This window comes from Aquila chrysaetos, chromosome 11, assembly GCF_900496995.4.
Source record: "Aquila chrysaetos chrysaetos chromosome 11, bAquChr1.4, whole genome shotgun sequence".
In the NCBI taxonomy this organism is placed as follows: Eukaryota; Metazoa; Chordata; class Aves; order Accipitriformes; family Accipitridae; genus Aquila; species Aquila chrysaetos.
Window position 1 is genome coordinate 42,991,595 of NC_044014.1, and position 20,781 is coordinate 43,012,375.

The 20,781-nt window shown below is 61.5% G+C and overlaps 2 protein-coding genes across 2 annotated transcripts; one reads left to right on the plus strand and one right to left on the minus strand.

Moving 5' to 3' along the window:
* Positions 1 to 1,854: 1,854 nt before the first annotated feature.
* Positions 1,855 to 18,279, minus strand: C3 (complement C3). The gene is made up of 40 exons (XM_030030911.2): positions 18,162 to 18,279; positions 17,166 to 17,358; positions 16,481 to 16,640; positions 16,114 to 16,184; positions 15,939 to 16,033; positions 15,775 to 15,857; positions 15,600 to 15,690; positions 15,101 to 15,203; positions 14,781 to 14,901; positions 14,337 to 14,452; positions 13,913 to 14,059; positions 12,978 to 13,190; positions 12,687 to 12,881; positions 12,125 to 12,286; positions 11,919 to 12,048; positions 11,614 to 11,685; positions 10,840 to 11,040; positions 10,472 to 10,583; positions 10,053 to 10,138; positions 9,606 to 9,745; positions 9,308 to 9,520; positions 8,955 to 9,021; positions 8,509 to 8,595; positions 8,216 to 8,419; positions 7,889 to 7,964; positions 7,652 to 7,811; positions 7,383 to 7,478; positions 7,088 to 7,238; positions 6,813 to 6,976; positions 6,139 to 6,297; positions 5,463 to 5,613; positions 5,268 to 5,319; positions 4,949 to 5,036; positions 4,407 to 4,496; positions 3,832 to 3,937; positions 3,440 to 3,529; positions 3,125 to 3,211; positions 2,906 to 2,989; positions 2,401 to 2,536; positions 1,855 to 2,087 (listed from the first exon to the last, which is right to left on the minus strand). Exons 1-40 carry the CDS (start codon positions 18,230 to 18,232, stop codon positions 1,946 to 1,948), a joined length of 4,965 nt encoding a protein of 1,654 aa, XP_029886771.1. The 5' UTR covers positions 18,233 to 18,279; the 3' UTR covers positions 1,855 to 1,945.
* A 967-nt stretch (positions 18,280 to 19,246) lies between these two features.
* Positions 19,247 to 20,770, plus strand: LOC121233661 (nascent polypeptide-associated complex subunit alpha, muscle-specific form-like). The gene is made up of 2 exons (XM_041127444.1): positions 19,247 to 20,349; positions 20,436 to 20,770. The coding sequence occupies exons 1-2, from the start codon at positions 19,465 to 19,467 to the stop codon at positions 20,472 to 20,474; spliced, it is 924 nt and encodes a 307-aa protein (XP_040983378.1). The 5' UTR covers positions 19,247 to 19,464; the 3' UTR covers positions 20,475 to 20,770.
* The last annotated feature ends 11 nt before the right edge of the window (positions 20,771 to 20,781 follow it).

Below are 20,781 nucleotides of genomic sequence, written 5' to 3' on the forward strand. Positions count from 1 at the left end.
TGTGCACCGCGGTGCCCAGGGCTGCTCCGGCTGCGGACGCCAGATAAGTCACCGGAAAACGCCGCCCGTGCGAGGCCTTGCTGGGAAAGCAGGAAACCACCGGCTGCGGCGCCCTGCCTACCACGACCGGGTGCTGGGCTTGGGTGCTGAGCACTGGGTGCCCAGCAGCACCCTGCACCGAACGCCGTGCAGCAGCGTGCAGCACCGTGCACCGAACGCCGTGCAGCAGCGTGCACCGCGAGGCGTGCAGCAGCGTGCACCGCGAGGCGTGCAGCGCCGTGCACCGAGGGTTGCACAGCACCGTGCACCGAGCGGCGTGCAGCGCCGCGCGCTGAGGACTGAGCACCAAGAGGTGTCCGGCGCTGCACGCCGAGCGCCATGCACCAAAGTGTCGTGCAACGCCCAGGGTTGCGCACCGAGCGGCACCGTGCAGCGCCGTGCACCGAGCAGTGCCACGCGGTGAGGCCGCGCGCCGAATTTCCTGCGGCACCGTGCAGAGCGAGGTTCGGGCCGTGGGAGCCGCGCAGCGCCGTGCACCGAGGGCTACGCACCGAGCAACACCGTCCAGCACCGAGGGGCATGCAACGCCGGGCGCTGCACCACGCAGCGAGCGCCGTGTACTGAACCCTGAGGGTCTCATCCAGCCCCCCGTATGGCCCCATACAGTCCCATAGGTGCCCATATGGTCCCAGAGAGGCCTATACGGTCCCCTAGGGCCCTGTACGGCCCCACATGGCCTCTTGACCCCACGGTCCCCTATGGAGTTTCCAAGAATGCGTGGTCACCTATAGAACCCCCACAACCCCATCATTTCCCATAATCCTGTGGTTCCTCACGGAGTTTTTCCCAACCCTGTTGTCCCCTACAGGGTGCCCACAATCTCGTCGTTCCCTACGGAGTCCCCGTCATCCCTTACAGGGTTCCCACAGCCCTGTCATCACCTACAGTACCTCCAAGACCCTGTCATCCCCTATGGAGTACCCATGTCCCCTGTAGAGCCCAAACTATCCTGTTGTCCCCTATGAAGTCCCCATGACACCTATGAAGTCTCCACAGCCTCGCTGTCCCCTACGGTGTCCCCACGGCTCTGTCGTCCCCTACAGGGTCCTAACACCCGCAAAGAGTCTCCATGACACCATCATCCCCTACGGAGTCCCCATGTCCTCTATGGGGTCCTCACAACTCCATTGTCACCTACAGAGTCTCCATGACCCCTATGGAGTCCCCACAACTCTGTTGTCCCCTACAGAGTCTTCACGACCCCGTTTGTCCCCTATGAGGTCCCCATAATCCCATCATCCCTTACAGGATCCCCATAGATCCGTCATCCTCTACAGAGTCCCCATGGCCCCTATGGTGTCCCCAAGACCCCATCATCTCCTATGGAGTCCCCCCAGTCCTGTTGTCCCCTACAAAGTCCCCATGGCCGCTATGGTGTCCCCATGACCTCATCATCTCCTATGGAGTCCCCCCAGTCCTGTTGTCCCCTACAAAGTCCCCATGACCCCATCATCTCCTATGGAGTCCCCCCAATCCTGTTGTCCCCTACAAAGTCACCATGGCCGCTATGGTGTCCCCATGACCCCATCATCTCCTATGGAGTCCCCCCAGTCCTGTTGTCCCCTACAAAGTCCCCATGACCCCATCATCTCCTATGGAGTGCCCCCAATCCTGTTGTCCCCTACAAAGCCCCTATGGCCCCTATGGTGTCCCCAAGACCCCATCATCTCCTATGGAGCCCCCCCAATCCTGTTGTCCCCTACAAAGTCCTCATGGCCCCTATGGTGTCCCCATGACCCCTATGGTGTCCCCACATCCCCCTGACACCCTCACCATGCAGATCCAGAGCCAGGCTGTCAGAAAGGACTTTTTTAACCCAAAAAAAAAAGAGGGGGCAACAGGGGGCAGAGGGGGGGGGGGGCACTCATGGGTGGGGGGTTCGCGCTCAGGATGGACACCCAAACATGGTCATGGCCTCGGAGAACTCAACAAAGTCCTGGCAGAGGGGTTGCAGGTCGGCCTCCTGGCATGCCACCTCCGAGGGCCATGCCTCCAGCCACGTGTCCTTGCCGATGAGGTAGGAGAAGCTGGAGACAGCGAGGGGACAGAGGGGACATGGGTCAGAAGGGGGTGGCACCCTGGGGGGGGGGGGGGGGGATGACACACAGGGATGGACAATGGGATGCACAACCCTGTACAAGACACTGGAGAATCTTGGGCTTGGGGGGGGGGGGATGTGCCTGTGTACTCCGGTATCAGTGTCACCTTGTCCACGTGTCTCTGTGTCCCCATGTCCCATTTACTCATGTCCCTAATGTCCCACATCTCGTGTTCCTGTGTTCCCATGTCCCCACAGATGGGGCCCCATCCGCGTCCCCACACGTGTCCCCACGTCCCTACCGGCTGCCGGTGGCCCACAAGTCGGTTGCCAGCCCCCAGAGCAGGTAGTCCTGGCCGATCTGGAGCCTCAGAGCGTCTCGGCACTGCCAGTGGCTCACGAAGGTCCGGTTGCTTCCCGCTGGGTCCTCGTCGGTGCCTGTCCCAAGGGAGGACACACAGGTGACAGGTCACCTCCACCCCAACACAACAGGGACACCCACGTCCCGCAGTGGGGACTCTCAATCTCCAGGGAGCTGCTGGCATCCTTGGTGGCACCACCCCACTGGCGTCATCAGCCATGGGTGACACCAGTTCCCTTCAGCTCTCCCCAGCACCCTTGGGTGACACCAACCCATTTGGGTGTCCCCAGCACCGCTGGTTGATGCCAACCCACCCGGGGGCCCCCAAGCCACCCTAGTGACACCAACCCACCTGGGTGTCCCTCCCCTTGGCTGTCCCCATCCCTAGGTGACCCCCACCATGTCCCTCAGGGTGGCTTTGTCCCCCACCCCTGGGGTGCTCGTACCCATCTTGATGACAGAGAGAACGGTCATGATGTAGTTGTCGTGGGTCGGCGACTGCTCCATTGCCATCAGCTTCACCTTGTACACTGGAGAGGGGGACATCACCATGTCACCCCCACCCCTAGACAGCACCCTCACTCCAGGGTGGCCCCTCCGCATGTGGGGGGGCCCTCTGTCCTCCCCCCTTCCTCCTCATGTCCCTCTAAATCCCCATGTCCCACCGTAGTCAACTCCCGGCTCGCAGGCGCGCTTAATGCGTTGGTTGACGGTGATCGGGACGTCTTGCTTCTGCCGTACGAAGCAGTTTTCTGCAGGGACACGGGGACACGGCCATGACAAGGTCTATTGTGGTAGTGACATGTCCCATCATGGCAGGGACATGTCTCCATCACAGTCATGACACAGCTCATCTTGTCAATGACATGTCCTATCATGGCCATGACACGTCCCATCACAGCAATCATGGCCATGATGTGTCCCATCATGGTAGGGGTGTTGACCCAGTCCATCCCCATGTCCCTGTGTCCCCATGTCACCTTCGGCGCAGCGGCACACGTCCCCGTAGCAGATCTTGCTCAGTTGCCCGCTGTTCTTGTCCGGATGGTAGAAACGGGTACAGCGGTCATCTGCAGGGACATGAGGGGGACACGAGGTTGGGGGCGGACACAAGGGGAAAGGACCAGTGGGAGACATGGGGACAGAGCGGTGACATGTGGAGGGAGAGGGTCAGCAGGGGATGCAAGGGGACATAGGGGGACATGGGGACACAAGCATGGGGAGAAGATCAGCAGGGACATGGTAGGACAAAGGGACAGGAGGGGACACAGAGGGAGGACACGGGTGAGATTTTGTGGAAGCAGGGGGGGCACAGAGGAGAGTGCGGGGATGGAGGGGACCTGAGGGTGACACAAGGGGACATGGGGCGCACCGATCTTGTAGTAGCTGTAGACGGTGACGGCCGCGGGCTGGATCAAGCCCACCTGGAATCGCTGGTGGGCCCTGAAGGAGAAACACTCCTCGGCCTTGTGCGAGATCTGGGCACGGGGACACGGGGACACAGGGACACGGGGACGGCCGTCAGCCAGGCTGGGAGTCAGCGTCCCAACCCCCAGCCTGGCCCTGTTCCCGACCACGTCCCCATGCTGTCCCTATCCATGACCTGGACCCGTCTCTGTCCTTGTCCCCACCCCTGGGACCCTTTTCCTGTCCCCACCTCTGCCCCCATCCATGTCCCCAACTTCATTCCCATCTCTGTCCCTGTTCCAGTCCCTCTCCATGTCCCCAACCCCACCTGCATCCCCACCCCTGTCCCAGTCCTGTCCCCACCTTCATCCTCGTCCCCATCCCCATCCTGTCCCTGCCCATGTCCCCAACTCCATCCTCTGCCCATCGTTGTCCCTCTCCCTGTTCCCGTCCCTGTCCCATCATGTCCCCATCCCTGCCCCACCTTGTCCCTGTCCCCAGCCCTGTCCCATCTTGTCCCCACGCCCCTCACATCCTCACCTTGTCGAGGTAGATGACGAGGTTGCTGCGTTCCGACTGTGCTTGGTCAATCTCAAACTTGGAGATGTACCTGTCCACCCCATCTGTGAGCTGGGGACAGGGACACAGTGACACTGGGCATGCAGGACACGCGGGGACACGTGGGGACACGCAACCGCATCGGGATACAGGGATGTACGGGCACACAGGGACACGGTGATGCTGGCCACATGGGACACGCGGGGACACATGGCCGTAGCAGGATGCAGGGGACTTGCAGAGATTTGGGGACACGGCGGGGACATGGGGATGCAGGGACAGCGACACCAGGGGACATGGGGACACAGCCATGGAGGGAAAGGCAGGGACACAGGGATGCAGTGGCACAGGGGAATACGGGGACACAGTGACACATGGGGATGTGGGGACACAAGGACATGGGGGGGGGGACACACATGGGGGTTAGGGAGATGTGGAGACACAGTGAGACACGATGGCACAAAGATGCAAGGTCCTGTGTCTCTGCCAGGTCCTGCCATGTGTCCCCATGTCCCCGCACTCACCCTCTTCAGGTCCTGGAGGTCAGGTGAGAAGCCTGTGAGCATGGTGACATCAAGAATGGACATGGTGGCATCCACGTTGTCCAGGTACCTGTGGGGACAGGGCTGAGGCCACCTGCCTGTCCCCAACTGCCTTATTGTCCCCAGCATCCCCATCCCTGATGTCCCTGTTCCCAAGGATCCCTCTGGGACAAGGTGGGGCTGAGCCCTGTTTGTCCCCAACGTCCCCATCCTTTTCCCTGATGTCTCTGTCCCCAGTATCCCCATTCCTCTTCCTATCTCCAACGTCCCTGATGTCCCCAACGTCCCCAGCCTGTCCTACCTGGTGCAGATGGTGATCTTGATGGAGCGGAGGACGCCATCCTGTTCCTTGCCTGTGGGGGGACATGGGGACAATGAGGGGACATTGGGGGCATCGAAGGGGACATGGGATGCCATGGAGGGTACTCATCAAGGACATGGGGAGGGATACAGGTGGACATAGTAAGGACATGGGGGGGACACGTGGGGGGCTCACCTCTGTTCACATCCTCCACCTGCACCCGCAGGTCGAAATTGTCACACTTGTTGTCCTTCTCGGGGACCTTGGCATTGTAGATGGTCACCACTGTCATTGTCCCCTTGCCTGTGCCCTCAGCTTTCACCGTGAAGTCCTCGTTGAACTTGGTCTGCAAGAAGAGGGGACGCTGGGGAGGGACAGGGACATCCCCTGGGAGGGACACGGAAGGAATGGAGCATCCTGGGCCATGGAGGCATGTGGGAACATGGAGGGGTGTAGAAGGGACGGGGACATCCCAGGACAAGGTGGGGACAACAGCACTGCAAGACAGACAGGGACATTGAAGGATATGGAGGGCACAAGGAAATCAGAGGGCATGAAGGGACATGAAGGGGACAGGGAGGGGACAAGATCACAGGTCACAGCAAGGGAGGGGACAAGATCAGCCTGGGACATGGAAGGACATGGCAGGGACTTCCCAAGCCTTGGAAGGACACAGAGGGGACAGGACGTGGAGGGAACATGGAAGGGACAGGGACGCCCGAGGCCATAGCAAGGGGACAAGATTGTCCTGGGAGATGAAGAGACACAGAAGGGACAGGGACATCCCGTGGACAGCAAAAGCAGGGCGAGCAGCACTGCATCCCCATCGTCCTGACGGTGACAGTGACAACAGTGACAAGGGTGCCGGTACCTCAGCGGAGCGTGCCACCAGGGCGTTGCGGTTCTCGATGCGGTAGGTGATGGCGCTGGCACGGCGCGGCAGCAGCACCGACACATCGAGGTTGAGGTCGAGCTGCCGCGGAGTTGCCACTTCATAGTGGGCCAACGCTTGGAATACCAGGATGGTGGCCTGCAGGGACACCTGTGTCACCAGGGCTTGGGGACACCGTCCGGAGCATCCCCAAAGTCCCCTGGGTGGCCCTGAGCCCAGGGTGACCCCAAGTCCTGGGGCTACCTGATATCACCTAGAACATACCCTTGGGGGTCTTATGGAGCAGAAGTGTCCCCCAGGGACAGGATGTGTCCCTGAGGGTCCCCAGGGTCTGGAGGTGTCCCCAGGGACTAGAGTGTCCCCCAGGGACAGACCTTTTGGGTTTTACAAAGCCCTTTAGATCCTGTGGGACCAGGGGTGTTCCCCAAGGACATGCCATGTCCCTGGGCGTCCCAAGGGCCCTGAGGTGACCCCCAAGCCCTGAGGGGTCCCATGGGACCAGAGGTGTCCCACGGGAGACATGCCATGTCCCTGGAGTCCCCAGGGCAACACGGTGACCCCTCAATCCCCAACCCCTATCTCCCTGTCCCCCTTCCCCATGGCAGAAGGTGCCAGGACAGCACCTATGGGTGCCGGGGGGGTCCGTAGCCCACCTGAGTGGATCCGTAGCCACCACCAAAGTAGTTCTGCTGGGCAAGCCAGCGGGCCACCGGCCCTGTCAGCTCCGGCTTCTCCATTTGCAGCAAGGCCAACAACGCATAGGACGTCCCCTCGATGTTGTAGGTACGGGCGTTGCGTTCCTCCCAGCGTTTGCCCTCTGGAGTGACATGGGTCCCTCAGCACCCTCTAGGGATGATTTCTCCCCCCACCAGGTAACCCATAATTACCTCCCCCACCCGCCAGTTTTGTCCCCCCGGTGAGACGTCACCTTTGGAAAACTTCATGAGAACTTTCTCGCTTTTGAGTTTCCCTGTCAGGGCCAAGGCATAGGAGGTCAGTGCCACCGTGTAGGGTCGGGTCAGCGACTGGTACCTCCGGGCAAGGTATTCAGCAGCTTTGGTGATGCTCCCATCCAAGCTCTGGGTAGAAAGGATGGTAAGTTTGGATTCTCAAGTGGCTGCTATAAGGGTAAGGCACCTCGTCTTGAAGCACTGTCCTTCTACGGGACAGGTGCCAGTTGTACCCCCTCTCCCCATGTGGGGTTCGAGGACTGGGCCACTCACGTTGACGTGGTCCTTGCAGACCCCCTGGGACTCTTGCAGCGCAATGAGTACAAAGGCTGTCAGTGACACCTCGGGCTCGGCACCCTGGTAGCCACCCTGCATAACAAAATGGAGGGGCAAAAACCTCAGGAACGTGGTTTTCACAGCAAGCTCTGTCCACCCAACACTCGTCCCTGTCACCCAAGATAGTCCTTTCCCCACAGCTCATTCCAAAAGAGCCAACAGGGCCTTGGCCATCAGCAGGAACAGGGTTTGGGTCCCCCCCATACCACCATCTCCTTATGGATGACAGGAGCGTCTTCTTGGAAAATCCCATCCGGCTTCTGCTTCTCCAGGATGAGCCATTTCACGGCACCACAAATCACCTCGGGCTCAATGTCTACCAGCTTGATGGCCATGGCAAAGACTTTGGCCACGTAGGCTGTCAACCTGGGGACAGGAGGACCTTAGCGTCATGTCCAACCCCGTGACCCAGACCCACGTGGTGGTGGCAACGTGACCCTCACCAGGTGCTTGATGGGCGGTCCTTGAAGGCAGCATAGGAGCTGTCGGGTTTCCGGAAAGCAAGTTGTTGGGTGTAACCTGGTGAGGAGATGGTGGTTGGCCAACACAAGGAGCACCCAGCCAAGCTGAGATAGCTTCAGGCCACCAACCCACTCCGGAGCACATTCCAGTGCAAACCAGTAGCTCTAGAAACCCGCAAACTGGTAGCACTCAACCCTCGTCTTCTTCAAAGGTGCAAGTTGCTTCTGCACCTTGGATGATGGCGACATTATTCCCCCCCAAGAGAGGAAACCGGGGGATGCTCCCACCCTTTGGGGGGATGCTCCTACCCTTTCTAATCAAGTTAACGGCCTCAGTGCGGCGGTCAACACCAAGGCTTTCCCACTGCAACGTGCTGTCCAGGTAGTGGGTGGCAATGACAGTGGGCGTCAACCCGATCATGTTCTGCTCCCCACAGCCTGCAGGCGTCACGATGAGGTGCTTCAGCTTGTCCCCGTCGATGGCTTTCTCCACCATGATGGACACAGGGTTGCCTGGACCAGAAGAATGGGAGACGTCAAGCCAGGAGTGTCCCACCCCCCGCCCAGCTTGTCCCCACGTGTGTCCCTTCCCCTGCTCTCACCTTGGATGCTGACTTTGGTCTCCGACTCAGTGTTGGGGACAATGTCAGAGAGGTTTCCTGCCTTCACCTTCTCTTCCTGTACACCATCTGCAGGGCAGGGAGGCCAGGATGGAGATGGGTGACCCCAAATCCTTCACATCCCCCTCCACCCTGAGGTGACCCAGCCCTGCCCCACACATGCAGCAGAATGTTCCTTGTCCCTCAGGATGCTCCAGAGCCATACCAGGATGTCCCTACTCCCTTGAGATGCCCCAGCTCCATAGCAGGATGTCCCTTGTCCCCAAGGATGCCCCAGTCCTACCCTTGCTGGTCCATCCTTCACCCCCCCAAGATATCCCAGACCCGCAGTGGGATTTCCCTTGTCCCCTGAAATGCCCCAGATCCTTCCCTCAGTGGGACATCTCCATGGGGCTGAGACATCCCCAAGACCAGCCAGGGCCACTCACTGATTCCCCTCTTCTTTGGGTCCAGCTCAACTATCTTCACCGTCTTCTCCAACCTCATCCCTTCGGGCTGCAGAGGTGAGAGTCCAATGCTAAAGGTTGGGCTGGTTTTGGACCTCCCTTCCCAGCCTTTCTGGGTTGTCCAGGAAACCAGCACCCCCAGGTCATGGGACAAACTGGGAGAACCCCAGGAGACCACACTTGAGAATCCTGGGGGGAGGATCCTTCATCCCTGGGTACTAACACCAGGATGAAAGTGGAGACAGAGATGTCACAGGGTTACCATGCTGGGGACATCTCAGGGATGGAGGTGACACCACGTGGTAGAGACGCCATGAGCAGCGGTGGCCACTCACCACAACTTTGAGCTTCTTCTTGACACCGTCAGCCACGAACTTGCCCCGAACGGCTGCCTTCACCTCGACGTCATGCAGCCCCAGCTGCAAGGGCACGATGACGAAGGGCACGGCCCACGATGACTGGGCTTTCAGGCGGATGATCTGCTGGTAGCGCATCTTGGAGGTGGAGGCGCTGCACAGGGCTGGGTTGTGCATTAGCTCCACGCGCACCTGCAGGGCACAGAGACGTTGCCCGTGGGGTTCAGGTGGCCACAGACCCCCCCCCCAAAAGCCCGGGCGTGGGTCCCCTGCCAACCGTGATTTCGTCCGTCCAGTAGTTGTAGAGGATGGCACGGATCTCCACCTGCTCGTTCCTCACCACGGAGTAGGGCAGGCGCAGGTCGATGAAGAACTCCTTCATCACCGTGATCTCATAGGGGTCAGCCACGCACAGACCTGCGGGGTGACCCCCAGGGACACGAGGTTCAGGCTTAGGGGCTTGCTGGGCCCCTCATGTCCCAGGGACATCCCCAAGGCTTAGGAGATCCCTCAAGTCCCAAGGACTGCCACCAAGCTTTGGGGGATTTCCCCAAAGTTTGGGACACCTGTCCAGTGGTATGCACCCCTCTAAGATTTTGGAGATCCTTCAAACCCCAAGGAAACCCGCCAGGCTTTAGGGGACTCTTCAAGTCCCAGGGACCACCCCCAAGGTATGGGGGGATTCCTTGGATCCCCAGGGACACCTTCCTACTCCATCACGTACCCTTGGTCTGTGAGAGGCTGATGGCCAGGACCTCCCACGTGGTGATGGAGTCCTTCAGGTACACAGGCAGAGTCTTCGTGGAGATTCTGGAGATCAGGGGAACGACCAAGGGGTCAGAGCCGGCCCCAAGCCAGGCTAGGGAGGTGTAACTAGCCACCAGGCTGGAGCACCAGGGGTCATAACTGGTCCCCAAGCTAGACCAGGGTGTTGTAGGTGGCCCCTGAGCTGGACCAGGGTGTCACAGCTGGTCCCAAGGCAGCACCAGGGGGTCAAAGTGGCCCTTGTCTAGACTTGGGAGGGGATCATAGCTGGTCTCCAGACCGGGCAAGGCAGTGTCCAGAGCTGGACAGGGAGGAGGTAATGATTCCCAGGTTGAGCCATGAGGTGGAGGGGTAGCAGGACAAGGGCGCAGGGCTCACCCCAGCTCATTGGGCTGTTCCGTCAGCGGCTCCACCTGCCACAGCCAGCTCTCCGGGAAGAGGCTCCGTGAAGTGATGTCCTCGTCAGACAAGAAGCTATCGTCCGCCTCGCCTGGGGGTGGCAGCATCCCTCTCGACCATGGCCTCAGGGCCCCAGCCCCTGGGCGGAGCCGCTATCGCCCCAGCATCACCCTCGTTTTGGCCAAGCATCGTCTAGGCATCACCCAACTTTCACCCAAAATTCATCCAAGCATTGCCCAAGGGTACCGCAAGCAACACCCGAGGTTCACCTGACCTTCGCTTAAGCTTCGCCCAAGCTTCACCCAAGCACCAACCCCACCATCACCCCACCATCGCCCAGCACTTGCTTCGAGCCAGCTCGAGGTGGAGCTCGCGCTGCTTCTGGTCACGGATGCCCTTGATGTAGTTGCAGCAGTCGAGGAAGGCCCGGACGCAGGCTTCTCCATCCTGGATGTAGTTGGTTCGCTGCTCGCAGCTGTGACCCATGGGGTTTTCCTTCATGCCGTCCTCGCAACACTTGCGCAGCATCTTGTCCGTGTACTCAGCCACTGCCAGCACCGAAGCGCACGACTGGCACCCAGTCCCAAAGCCCCTGGCCTGAGGGCTGTCAGGGACACGGGACGCTCTGGTGTCCTTTGGGATATGGGATGCTGTGGTATCACCAGGGGCATGGGACACTCTGATGGCCCTCAGGGACACGGGACACTGGCAGTGACTGGGACATGGGATGCTCGGGTGTCCCTTGGGGACATGGGACACCAATATTGAATGGGACATGGGATGCTCTGGTGTCCCTCAGGGACATGGGACACCAGTACTGAATGGGATATGGGATGCTCTGGTGTCCCTTGGGGACATGGGACACCAGTACTGAATGGGATATGGGATGCTCTGGTGTCCCTCAGGGACATGGGACACCAGTATTGAATGGGACATGGGGTGCTCTGGTGTCCCTCAGGGACATGGGACACCAGTATTGAATGGGACATGGGGTGCTCTGGTGTCCCTTGGGGACATGGGACACTTTGGCATCTTCAGGGGCATGGGACAATCTGGTGTCCCCAGGGGCACAGGACATTCCAGTGTTCTTGGGGACATGGGACAATCCCAGTGCCACCTACTCTTGGTGCCTTTGTACTCGATGAGCTGCAGGGAGCGGCGCTTGCGTTTCGCAGGCTGGGGACACTGGACCTCTGGGGACAGCAAGGACACAGGTCAGGACCCCACAGTGTCACAGCCCCAAACCCAGGTGTCACATCCCCTTGACATCAGTTGTCACATCCCAAAGCTCAGGGGACACATCCCCCACCCCTGAGGTGTCACACTCCCCCATCCTTGAAGTGCCACATCCCCATCCCCAAGGCGTCACCTACCCCATCCCCAAGGTGCCACACCAGGCTGTCCCAGTCCCCAGCATGTCCCCTACCCGCTCGCTGTGGCGTGGCGATCTTCATGTTGGTGACCAGGCTGAGGCCAGCGTCAGCAAAGACACCCACGTTGTCCCTCCCACTGCCCGGCGTGCAGCCGATGTCACTCTTCTCCACTGTGTCCCAAACCTGTGGCCAACAGGGGACAGCCATGACAGCCACTGCTGCCACCCGGGGACAGCGGGGACGGGGACCGGGCACCCACCTTGGACTGGGTGAGCTTGTTCTTCTTGCTGAGGACGAAGACACCCTTGTCCACGGCCACCAACCCCACGTGGGCGTTGTGGTCACCCTCGATGCGCAGCCGCATGGGTGTCCCTGGTTCGTGCACCCGGTTATCAGCCTCCGTTGCTCCCTTCACCACCAGCTGCCGGGGACATGGGGTGGGGGGGGTCGTGTCCACGGTATGCCCCCAAAAAACCTTCACCACACCCCCAGGAGCTGCCCCATCGGGGTACCCCAACCCCACAGGGTGTTGGAGTCCTCCAGGGGTAGCTGATGGCTGTGTCCACCATGGACCACCTGGTGGGCCACCCAAGACCCCCCCCGTGAGATGCCCAAGCCCCTCATGGACCATCCAAACCACCTAAGTGACACCCAGTCCCCACCATGGGCCCCCCCAAGCCCCTAAAGGACCACCTAAGCCCTTCCAAGGGCCCCCCAAGCCCCTAAAGTGCCACCTCAAGGGTCACTCAAGCCACCACCGAGGCCCAGCCAATGCCCCCAGGGTCCCCCCCCGACCCCTGGAACAGCGGGGACACACTCACGGTGCCCATGCAAGTGTCCTTGACATCCACCCAGATGGAGTCGGCAACAATCTCACCGGGCAACACAAAGTAGTAGGCCACGATGCGGAAGGAGGGGATGAGCTCGGCTGTCACCGGCAGCGACATGGTGACCAGGCTCTGGCCCGCCTCGTGCCGCTGTCGCCCCACGTGGACAATGCGTCCCTTGCTCATGATCTGTGGCAGGCAAGGAAAGGCAGGGTTGGCGGGCATCTGGACGCCTAGGTCCACAAGATGGGGGGCAGTTGGTTGGCAGAGGCCAGGCACGCTCACCAGGTAGGTGAAGTACGGGACGGAGTCACGGACAGCATTGTTGTTGCTCTTGAGGTGGAAGTTCACGGCAAGGTTGTCACCGGGCTGCAGCTCGGTGGCCCCCACTGCCAGGTGGAGGAAGTTGCCAGCACTGGTCTGGCTGCGGTAAGCTTCGGCAGTCATCTGCCGCGAGGCCTGGCGGTCGGGAGGTAGCCCCGGCTGATTCGTCCGCACCTGCAACACAGGGGACACAGCGGGACTTGGTCAACAAGGAGAGGCGTGGACCTGGGCAGGGGTCAGCACGGAGGTCTTGGCCACCGTAGAGGTCTTGGCTGTCCTGGTCTCCCTGACCCCACGTGCCCTGGTCCTTGGGCAATGGTGATCATCTCCTTGGTCAACCTGATCATCTCTGCTACCCTGGATGTCTTGGCCACTCTGGTCAACTCAACCACCTTGGTCCCCCTGACGCTGGCCCTCCTGGCCCTTGGCTACCCTGAACATCTTTGCCACTCCCATCCCCCTGCCCTTGGCCATCTTGGTTCTTGGTCACTGGTGAACCATGCTGACCCTGGCTGCAGGCCACCATGGACAACTTGGCCACTATGGACATCTCTGCCAGTCTCATGACACTGGCCAACCTGGTCCTTGATCACCCTAGACATCTTGGTCAACCCAATTGTGTTGGCCGCCATGGTTCCCCTGACACCAGTCATCCTGCTCCTCGATCAACGGTGACCAGGATGGCCCTGGTCCTTTGTCACTCTGGACATCTTGATCACCACAGCCATCCTAGTCCTTGGTCAGTGGTGACTGGGGTGGCCCTGACCCTTGGCCACTCTGGACACCTCGGCCACCTTGGTTGTCTTCCCAATCCCCAGGTCACTTCACCCACCCCTGTCCCCAGCCACCTCGGCCACCCCAGTCCCAAGGTCACCCCGGTACCTATCACCACTCACAGTGATGGGGACGGCGTCCCTGTTGGCCGGCATGTTGAGGACCAGCTTGGCTGTGCCATCACGCTGGGTGGAGACAAGACCCTGGAAGCCATCGGCCTTGACAGCGACACGTGCAGCCGGGGACTCATCTGGGTTAGTGACATAGACCTGCAGGGGATGTGGTGTGACGTGAGGACATTACATGGGGACATGGCATGAGGGACATGTCACCTGGTGCCATCCAGGTGACACAGGGACAGACCACGGTCCCCAGGCTCTCTCCAGGTGTCACAGCGATGTGACATGGGAACAGACCCTGGTCCCCAAGTCTCCTCCACCCACAAACCCCCAGGCTTGCCCCGTCCCCATCGTGATGCTGGAGACCCTGGTACCATGGGGGTCCTGGGCCAATGCCACCACCGTCCCCGTCCCCAGATGCCATTACCGTCAGATCGAAGGGCATCCCTGGCTTGAAGTACTTGGGAGTGTGGGTGAAGTGGATGGTGTACGGGGATGTCACGATGCGGATGCCACTGCGCTGTGCCTCCACCATGTCACTGCCTGCAGTGGCCACGAAAATGGCCATGTCACCCAGCACCAGCATCCAGTCCCGCCCCCAGGGACAGCCCTGTCTGACCTTGGGTGGCCCCACACGTCCCCATCCTTGCAGTCCCCAACCCCATGTCTCCCCATCCTTTGCTGTCCCCAACCCCAGATGTGCCCAGCCCCATGTGTCACTGCTGTCCCCATCCCCCTATATCCCCACATGTCCCCAGGTGTCCCCCACCCACCCAAACTGTTGAAAACTGTGGCAGTGACATACAGCCCGTGGCCTCACACATCCCTGCTGTCCCTATCCCTCCAAGTCCCCTGCGATCCCCCTGCACACCTGACTCCGTGAGTACGGTGACAGAGACGTAGAGTGAATGTCCCACCAGCTCCTGGGGGTTGGCGAATCGCTGCCGCAGCATGGCCATGGACAGCACGGCTTCCCCGTCCCCATCGCTCACCTGTGGCATGGAGTTAGTGGGACAGGGGACAGCCACGGGGACCAGGATGGGGACAGGAATGGGAATGGGGACAGGGCATGGCAGAGCTCAGTATGAGACAGGGATGAGGATGGGGATGACAGAGTTCAGCAAGGGTCATAGCTCAACAGGGGACTGGAATAGGGACAAGGGATGGGGACAGGGACAAGGACAGGGTCACCTTGACACGCTGCAGGGACTGGGGGATGCTCCTCTTCTCGTCGTCCACCATAACACCGAAGAGGACGAAGGCTGTCCCCTGCAGGCGCTTCCCATACAGGTACCTGTGGACAAGCCACCACTGTCACCGTCAACCCCTGTCCTCGTGTCCCTATCGCATCCACATCACTGTCACCCCACATCCCCACATCCTCTTGTCATGCAACCCTGTCACCCCATTGCCCCATGTCCTCATCACCCTGTCCCTCCACACGCCCACGTCCCCGTCATCCCATCAAGCCCTGCCACTTCCATCACCATCACCCCGCGTCCTCCTCACCCCCTGTTCTCATCATCCCATTTCCCCACATCCCCATCACCCTCAAACCTGTCACCTTGCACCCGTGCCGCCCCCTCATCCCTGGGGACTTTGCACAGGAGCAGAGCAGGAATGTCACCCCACACCATCGCCCATGGGGGTTTGACCCCAAAAATGAGCAGTTTTGGGGTCCCCATCGCACCTGGCTGTGATGGACACTCGGAAATCCTCCTTCTGGTCAATGTAGAGGAACTTCTCCTCCGGCTCCAGGACCACCTCAAAGCTTGGCAGCACTGTGGGGTGGACACCCAATGGACCCAGGCATCCAGGACAGGCACAAGGGACCCAGGTGCCTGGGGACCCCCACCCCACCTTACCATACTCCTTGACTTCAAATTGGGTGCTGAAGACCTGTTCTGGTGAATCTTCGAATTTGGCCGTTATCGTCCATGTCCCCAGGCTGGAAAAGGCAGGATACAGGGTGAGGGGACAATCCTGGGGCCACAGATGTCCCCGGGCCACCCTGGGAGGTGGCACCCACCTGACGACCTCGGGCAGGTTGTGGTTGAGGGAGAAGATGCCAGTCTTCATTGGCGAGGACACGGGCACTTGCTTGATGATGATACCATCGGGTGTCTGAAGGGACATGGAGTGGTTGGGGACAGTGGCATGGGTGGCTGTGTCCCCACGTCCCTGTGTCCCCAGTGGGCACCCACCTTGATCTCCACAATCACCGTCTTGGGCACTGGCTCCATGAGGTGGCCCAGAGCAAAGAAGCGGCAGAGCACTGGGAGGGGACATGGGGGACAAGGTGAGCAGGGATGGTGCAGGGACATCCAGAAACGGGTGCTGGACCCCAAAATGGGTGCTGGGTCCCAGTGGAGATGCCAGGGCAATGTCCCCAAATGGGTGCTAGACCCCAGCACCCCAAGATCACACCAGCACCCTAAGGTGCTGTGGAGGTGACCCAACACCCCAAGATGCCACCAAGACCCCAAGGTGCTGTGGAGGCGACCCAACACCCCAAGATGCCACCAAGACCCCAAGGTGCTGTGGAGGCGACCCAGCACCCCAAGAACACACCGATGGAGCTAGGGGTGTAGATGGGCTTGTCGGTCTGCAGGAAGATGTAGCCGCTCTGGAGTGACACCAGCAGCACCTTCTCCAGGGTCACCTTGGCCACCCGTGCCGTCACCGAGACAAACTGCTTCCCCGTTTTCTGAGGCAGTGCCTTGGCCGACACCTGCAGTGACAGAGGACACCGGGTGGCACTTGTACCACAGGGACCAGGCAGGGGACACCAGATGGCACCCATGCCCAGGGAAGGGTGCTGAGGATGCCGGGTGACAGTCCCCAGGGACTCCAGGGTGACCATCATCAAAGACCCAGGAGTGACCGTCCTCTAGTCACAGGGTGACCATCTCCAAGGTCCCCGGGGTCACTGTTCCCAAAGATCCAGAGGTGACCACTCCCATGGACCCACAGGTGACCATCCTCTAGTCACAGGGTGACCATCTCCAAGGACCCCAGGGTCACTGTTCCCAAGGACCTCGGGTGACTGTCCCCAAGGACCTCAGAGCAACCATCCCTAAAGACCCCGTGGTGGCCATCCCCAAAGACCCCATGGTGGTCATTCCCCCCTAGGTCCCACCAGCTCTGTGGAGATTCTCCACCATCTCATATAGGGTTGAGCCTCATGGGCCACGCTTCCTAAGGCAGGAGGGGGCAGTGACCGGTAGGGAGGTGACGGGGGGGGGCGGTGACATACCTTGATGGTGGTGGTGGCCAACATGCCCTCGGCAGGGCTCAGTGACACGCGGACCTGGTAGAGCACGTGGCGCTTGAGGGGAAAGTCCTGCACCAGGAGGGTGGCCTCCGTGACAGTGGTCAACCCCGGTGCCTCCAGCACCACCCGCTCCTCCGTCTCCAGCCGCAGCACCGCTGGTGTCACCATCGTCACCCTGGGGACACCGGCCATCATGGAGAGCTGTTACAGAGCCCCCCCACAGCACCCTGGGGACCTTACAGCACCCAGAACCCCACCCCAATCTGTCCCCACAGCACCCTAGAGACCCCCTGATCTGTCCCCCGCAGCACCCAGCACCCTGGGGACCCCACGGCACCCCAGAGACCCCCCCCGATGTGCCCCATGGGCTTGAAGCAACCCTAAATCCTCCACTGCACCCCAATATCCCCCCCATTGCCCTCCACCACCCACCCCTGGGTGGGGGGCTGTCCTGGAAAGGGGGCTCCCATCTGGGGGGGGGTGTGCTGGTCAGGGGGGTCCTGGTAGGTTGGGGGTCCCTGGCAGGGGGGTCCCAGTAGGTTGGGGGTCCCTGGCAGGGGGGTCCCAGACACAGGGGTCTTTGTTCTGGGGGTCCTGGATATGGGGGGGCTCAATTTAGGGTGGAGGGTCCCGCCTGTGGAGGGGGGGTCCACCATGGGTGTTCCATCTGGGGCAGGGGGTCTTGGTTGGAGAGGGGGTCTCAGCCATTGGGGTCCCAGCCAGGAGGGTCCTATAGGTGAGGGGATCTCAGGGTGCAGGGATCCCATGGGTGGGGTAGGGGGGTGTCCCAGAAGAGGGGGTCCAATGGGTTGGGGGGGGGGGTCCCGTGGGTGCATGGGGGATCCCAGGGTGGATCCCAAGTTGGGGGGGGGGGGGGGGGGGCAGAAGAGGGGTCCAATGGGTGGTGGGGTCCCATAGGGGATCCTAAGGCGGTGGGGGGGGGTGTCCCATGGAGGGGGGGGGGTCCCAGTGACTCACATTTCGGCATAGGTGGGTGCCGCATGCAGCAGCAGGAGGCCGAGGAAGAGGGGCAGCACCGGAGCCCCCATGGCTGTAGTGGGGGATGGAGACGGGGGGGGTCCAGGGGGGTCCCTTTATGGTGGCGCCACTGGTTAATGGGTAACCAGCACCCAGACGACTGGGTCCACCCACACCAGCGCCCCGGACGCCAGGGTCCACCCCTATACAAAGGGGGGGGGGGGCCCAGACACCTGGGTCCACCTGGGTGGGGGGTTAGGGAGGGTCTGCCCAGAGCTCTAGGTCCACCCAAGCCAACAGAGTCTGGGACCCATTGAGGGGGGGTCCCCAGCCCCCCGGATCCACCTGGGGGGGGGGGGCTGGGAACCACAGGATGCCTGGGTCCACCCACATGGGGGTGGGGGAGGGGTTGCCCGGACGCCTGGGTCCTTCCTCATTTCGGGGAAGGCGGCTGGCGGGGGGCCACGGGGAGTTGCGACACCAGAGGGACACCAGAGGGGGGGACGCGACGGGGAACGGGGGGACACCAGGGGAAACCCATGACCCTCCTGGGCTGTGGGGTGGGGGCAGGACCTGGACACTTGGGTCCTTTCCTGGACCCTCGGTAGAACCCAGACACCTGGGTGCCCCTCCAGGACCCTCGGCAGGACCTGGATGTTTGGGTCCCCTTGGCAGGACCTGGATGCCTTGGTGCCCCTCTGGGACCCTTGGAAGAACCCGGACACCTGGGTGCCCCTCCGGGACCCTTGGAAGGACCCGGACACCTGGGTGCCCCTCTGCGACCCTTGGAAGGACCCGGACACCTGGGTGCCCCTCCGGGACCCTTGGAAGGACCCGGACGTTTGGGTCCCCTTGGCAGGACCTGGATGCCTTGGTGCTCCTCCGGGACCCTTGGAAGGACCCGGACACCTGGGTGCCCCTCCGGGACCCTTGGAAGAACCCGGACACCTGGGTGCCCCTCCGGGACCCTTGGAAGAACCCGGACACCTGGGTGCCCCTCCGGGACCCTTGGAAGAACCCGGACACCTGGGTGCCCCTCCGGGACCCTTGGCAGGACCTGGATGCCTTGGTGCCCCTCCGGGACCCTTGGAAGGACCCGGACACCTGGGTGCCCCTCCGGGACCCTTGGCAGGACCTGGACATTTGGGTTCCCTTGGAAGGACCCGGACACCTGGGTGCCCCTCCGGGACCCTTGGCAGGACCCGGACACCTCATGGGACCCATTGGGTCACCATGCCCCGATGCCTAGGTCCCTCACGAGACCCTCGGTGTGGGTGCAGGCCTCGGACGCCTGGGTCCCCCCATGGGTCCCCCATTCTCCCCACCACCACCACCACCACCACCACCACCACCGCAGGCCACGACCACAGGGGCCCCCCCAGGGGCAGCAGCTCCTCCCCAGCCACAGGCGCCGGGGCGGGAAGGACCACGGCATCCGGGTGCTGCACCGACGTTCCCATTGTCCCCCGCGACACCCCAGGGCGCAGGCGCGGCACTGCCGGCTTCCGGCACCCCCGAGAACCCCCAGGCTCGGCCGGGTCCCGCCGCCGCTGCCGCCTGTACCTGGGGGTCCCCAAGGCCACCGGACCCTCCCCAGACGTGGGCACGCCGGGGGGGGAAAGGAGCCCGTCGGCACCCGGTCTTCTCCAGGCGTGACGGCAGCGGTGGGAAGGAGACCGACGCCAGCCGCTTCTCACCGCCGGCGGCTGCGCCGTGGGGCCCCATCGCCACCAGTTCCTCCCCAGACGTGGTGGTTCTTGGCGGGGAAAGACCCCCCCTTGCTGTAGGAGCCTCCCCAGAAGCGGTCGAAGACTCATCTCCATCGGCTCACCAGAAGTCATCCCACCAGGGCCTCACCTCTGTCAGCTCCTCACTGGACGTGGTCCCACCAAGGCCTCACCTCCATCGGAAACTCCCGAGAAGTGGTTGCACTGCAGGACTTCGTTTTCTGCCTCTCCTCCCCAGGAGTGGTCCCACCAGGACCCATCTCCACTGGCTCCTCCCCAGAAGTGGTTGCACTGCAAGACCTCATCTTCTGCTGCTCCTCCCCAGAAGTGGTCCCACCAGGACCTCATCTCCATCGACTCCTCCCCAGAAGTGGTCCCACCAGAACTTCATCTCCATTGACTCCTCCTCAGAAGTGGTTGCACTGCAGGACCTCATCTTCTGCTGCTCCTTCCCAGAAGTGGTCCCACCAGAACCTCATCTCCATTGACTCCTCCCCAGAAGTGGTCCCACCAGGACCCCATCTCCATCAACTCCTCCCCAGAAGTGGTCCCACCAGGACCTCATCTCCATCAACTCCTCCCCTGAAGTGGTCCCACCAGGACCTCATCTCCATCGACTCCTCCCCAGAAGTGGTTGCACTGCAGGACCTCATCTCCATTGACTCCTCCCCTGAAGTGGTCCCACCAGGACCTCATCTCCATCGACTCCCCCTCAGAAGTGGTCCAACCAGAACCTCATCTCCATTGACTCCTCCTCGGAAGTGGTCCCACCAGGACCTCATCTCCATCGACTCCTCCCCTGAAGTGGTCCCACCAGGACCTCATCTCCATCGACTCCTCCCCAGAAGTGGTCCAACCAGAACCTCATCTCCATCGACTCCTCCTCGGAAGTG

Excerpts from the sequence above, each read along its gene's own strand:
- LOC121233661 (XM_041127444.1), top strand. The coding sequence starts at position 19,465 with ATGGGTCCCCCATTCTCCCCACCACCACCACCACCACCACCACCACCA. Across the intron at positions 20,350-20,435 it reads GCTGCTCCTTCCCAGAAGTG|GTCCCACCAGGACCTCATCT; the intron begins GTCCCACCAGAA and ends TCCCCAGAAGTG.
- C3 (XM_030030911.2), bottom strand. The coding sequence starts at position 18,232 with ATGGGGGCTCCGGTGCTGCCCCTCTTCCTCGGCCTCCTGCTGCTGCAT. Across the intron at positions 12,049-12,124 it reads ACAAGCTCACCCAGTCCAAG|GTTTGGGACACAGTGGAGAA; the intron begins GTGGGTGCCCGG and ends TGTTGGCCACAG. Across the intron at positions 10,139-10,471 it reads GAACAGCCCAATGAGCTGGG|AATCTCCACGAAGACTCTGC; the intron begins GTGAGCCCTGCG and ends CCTGATCTCCAG.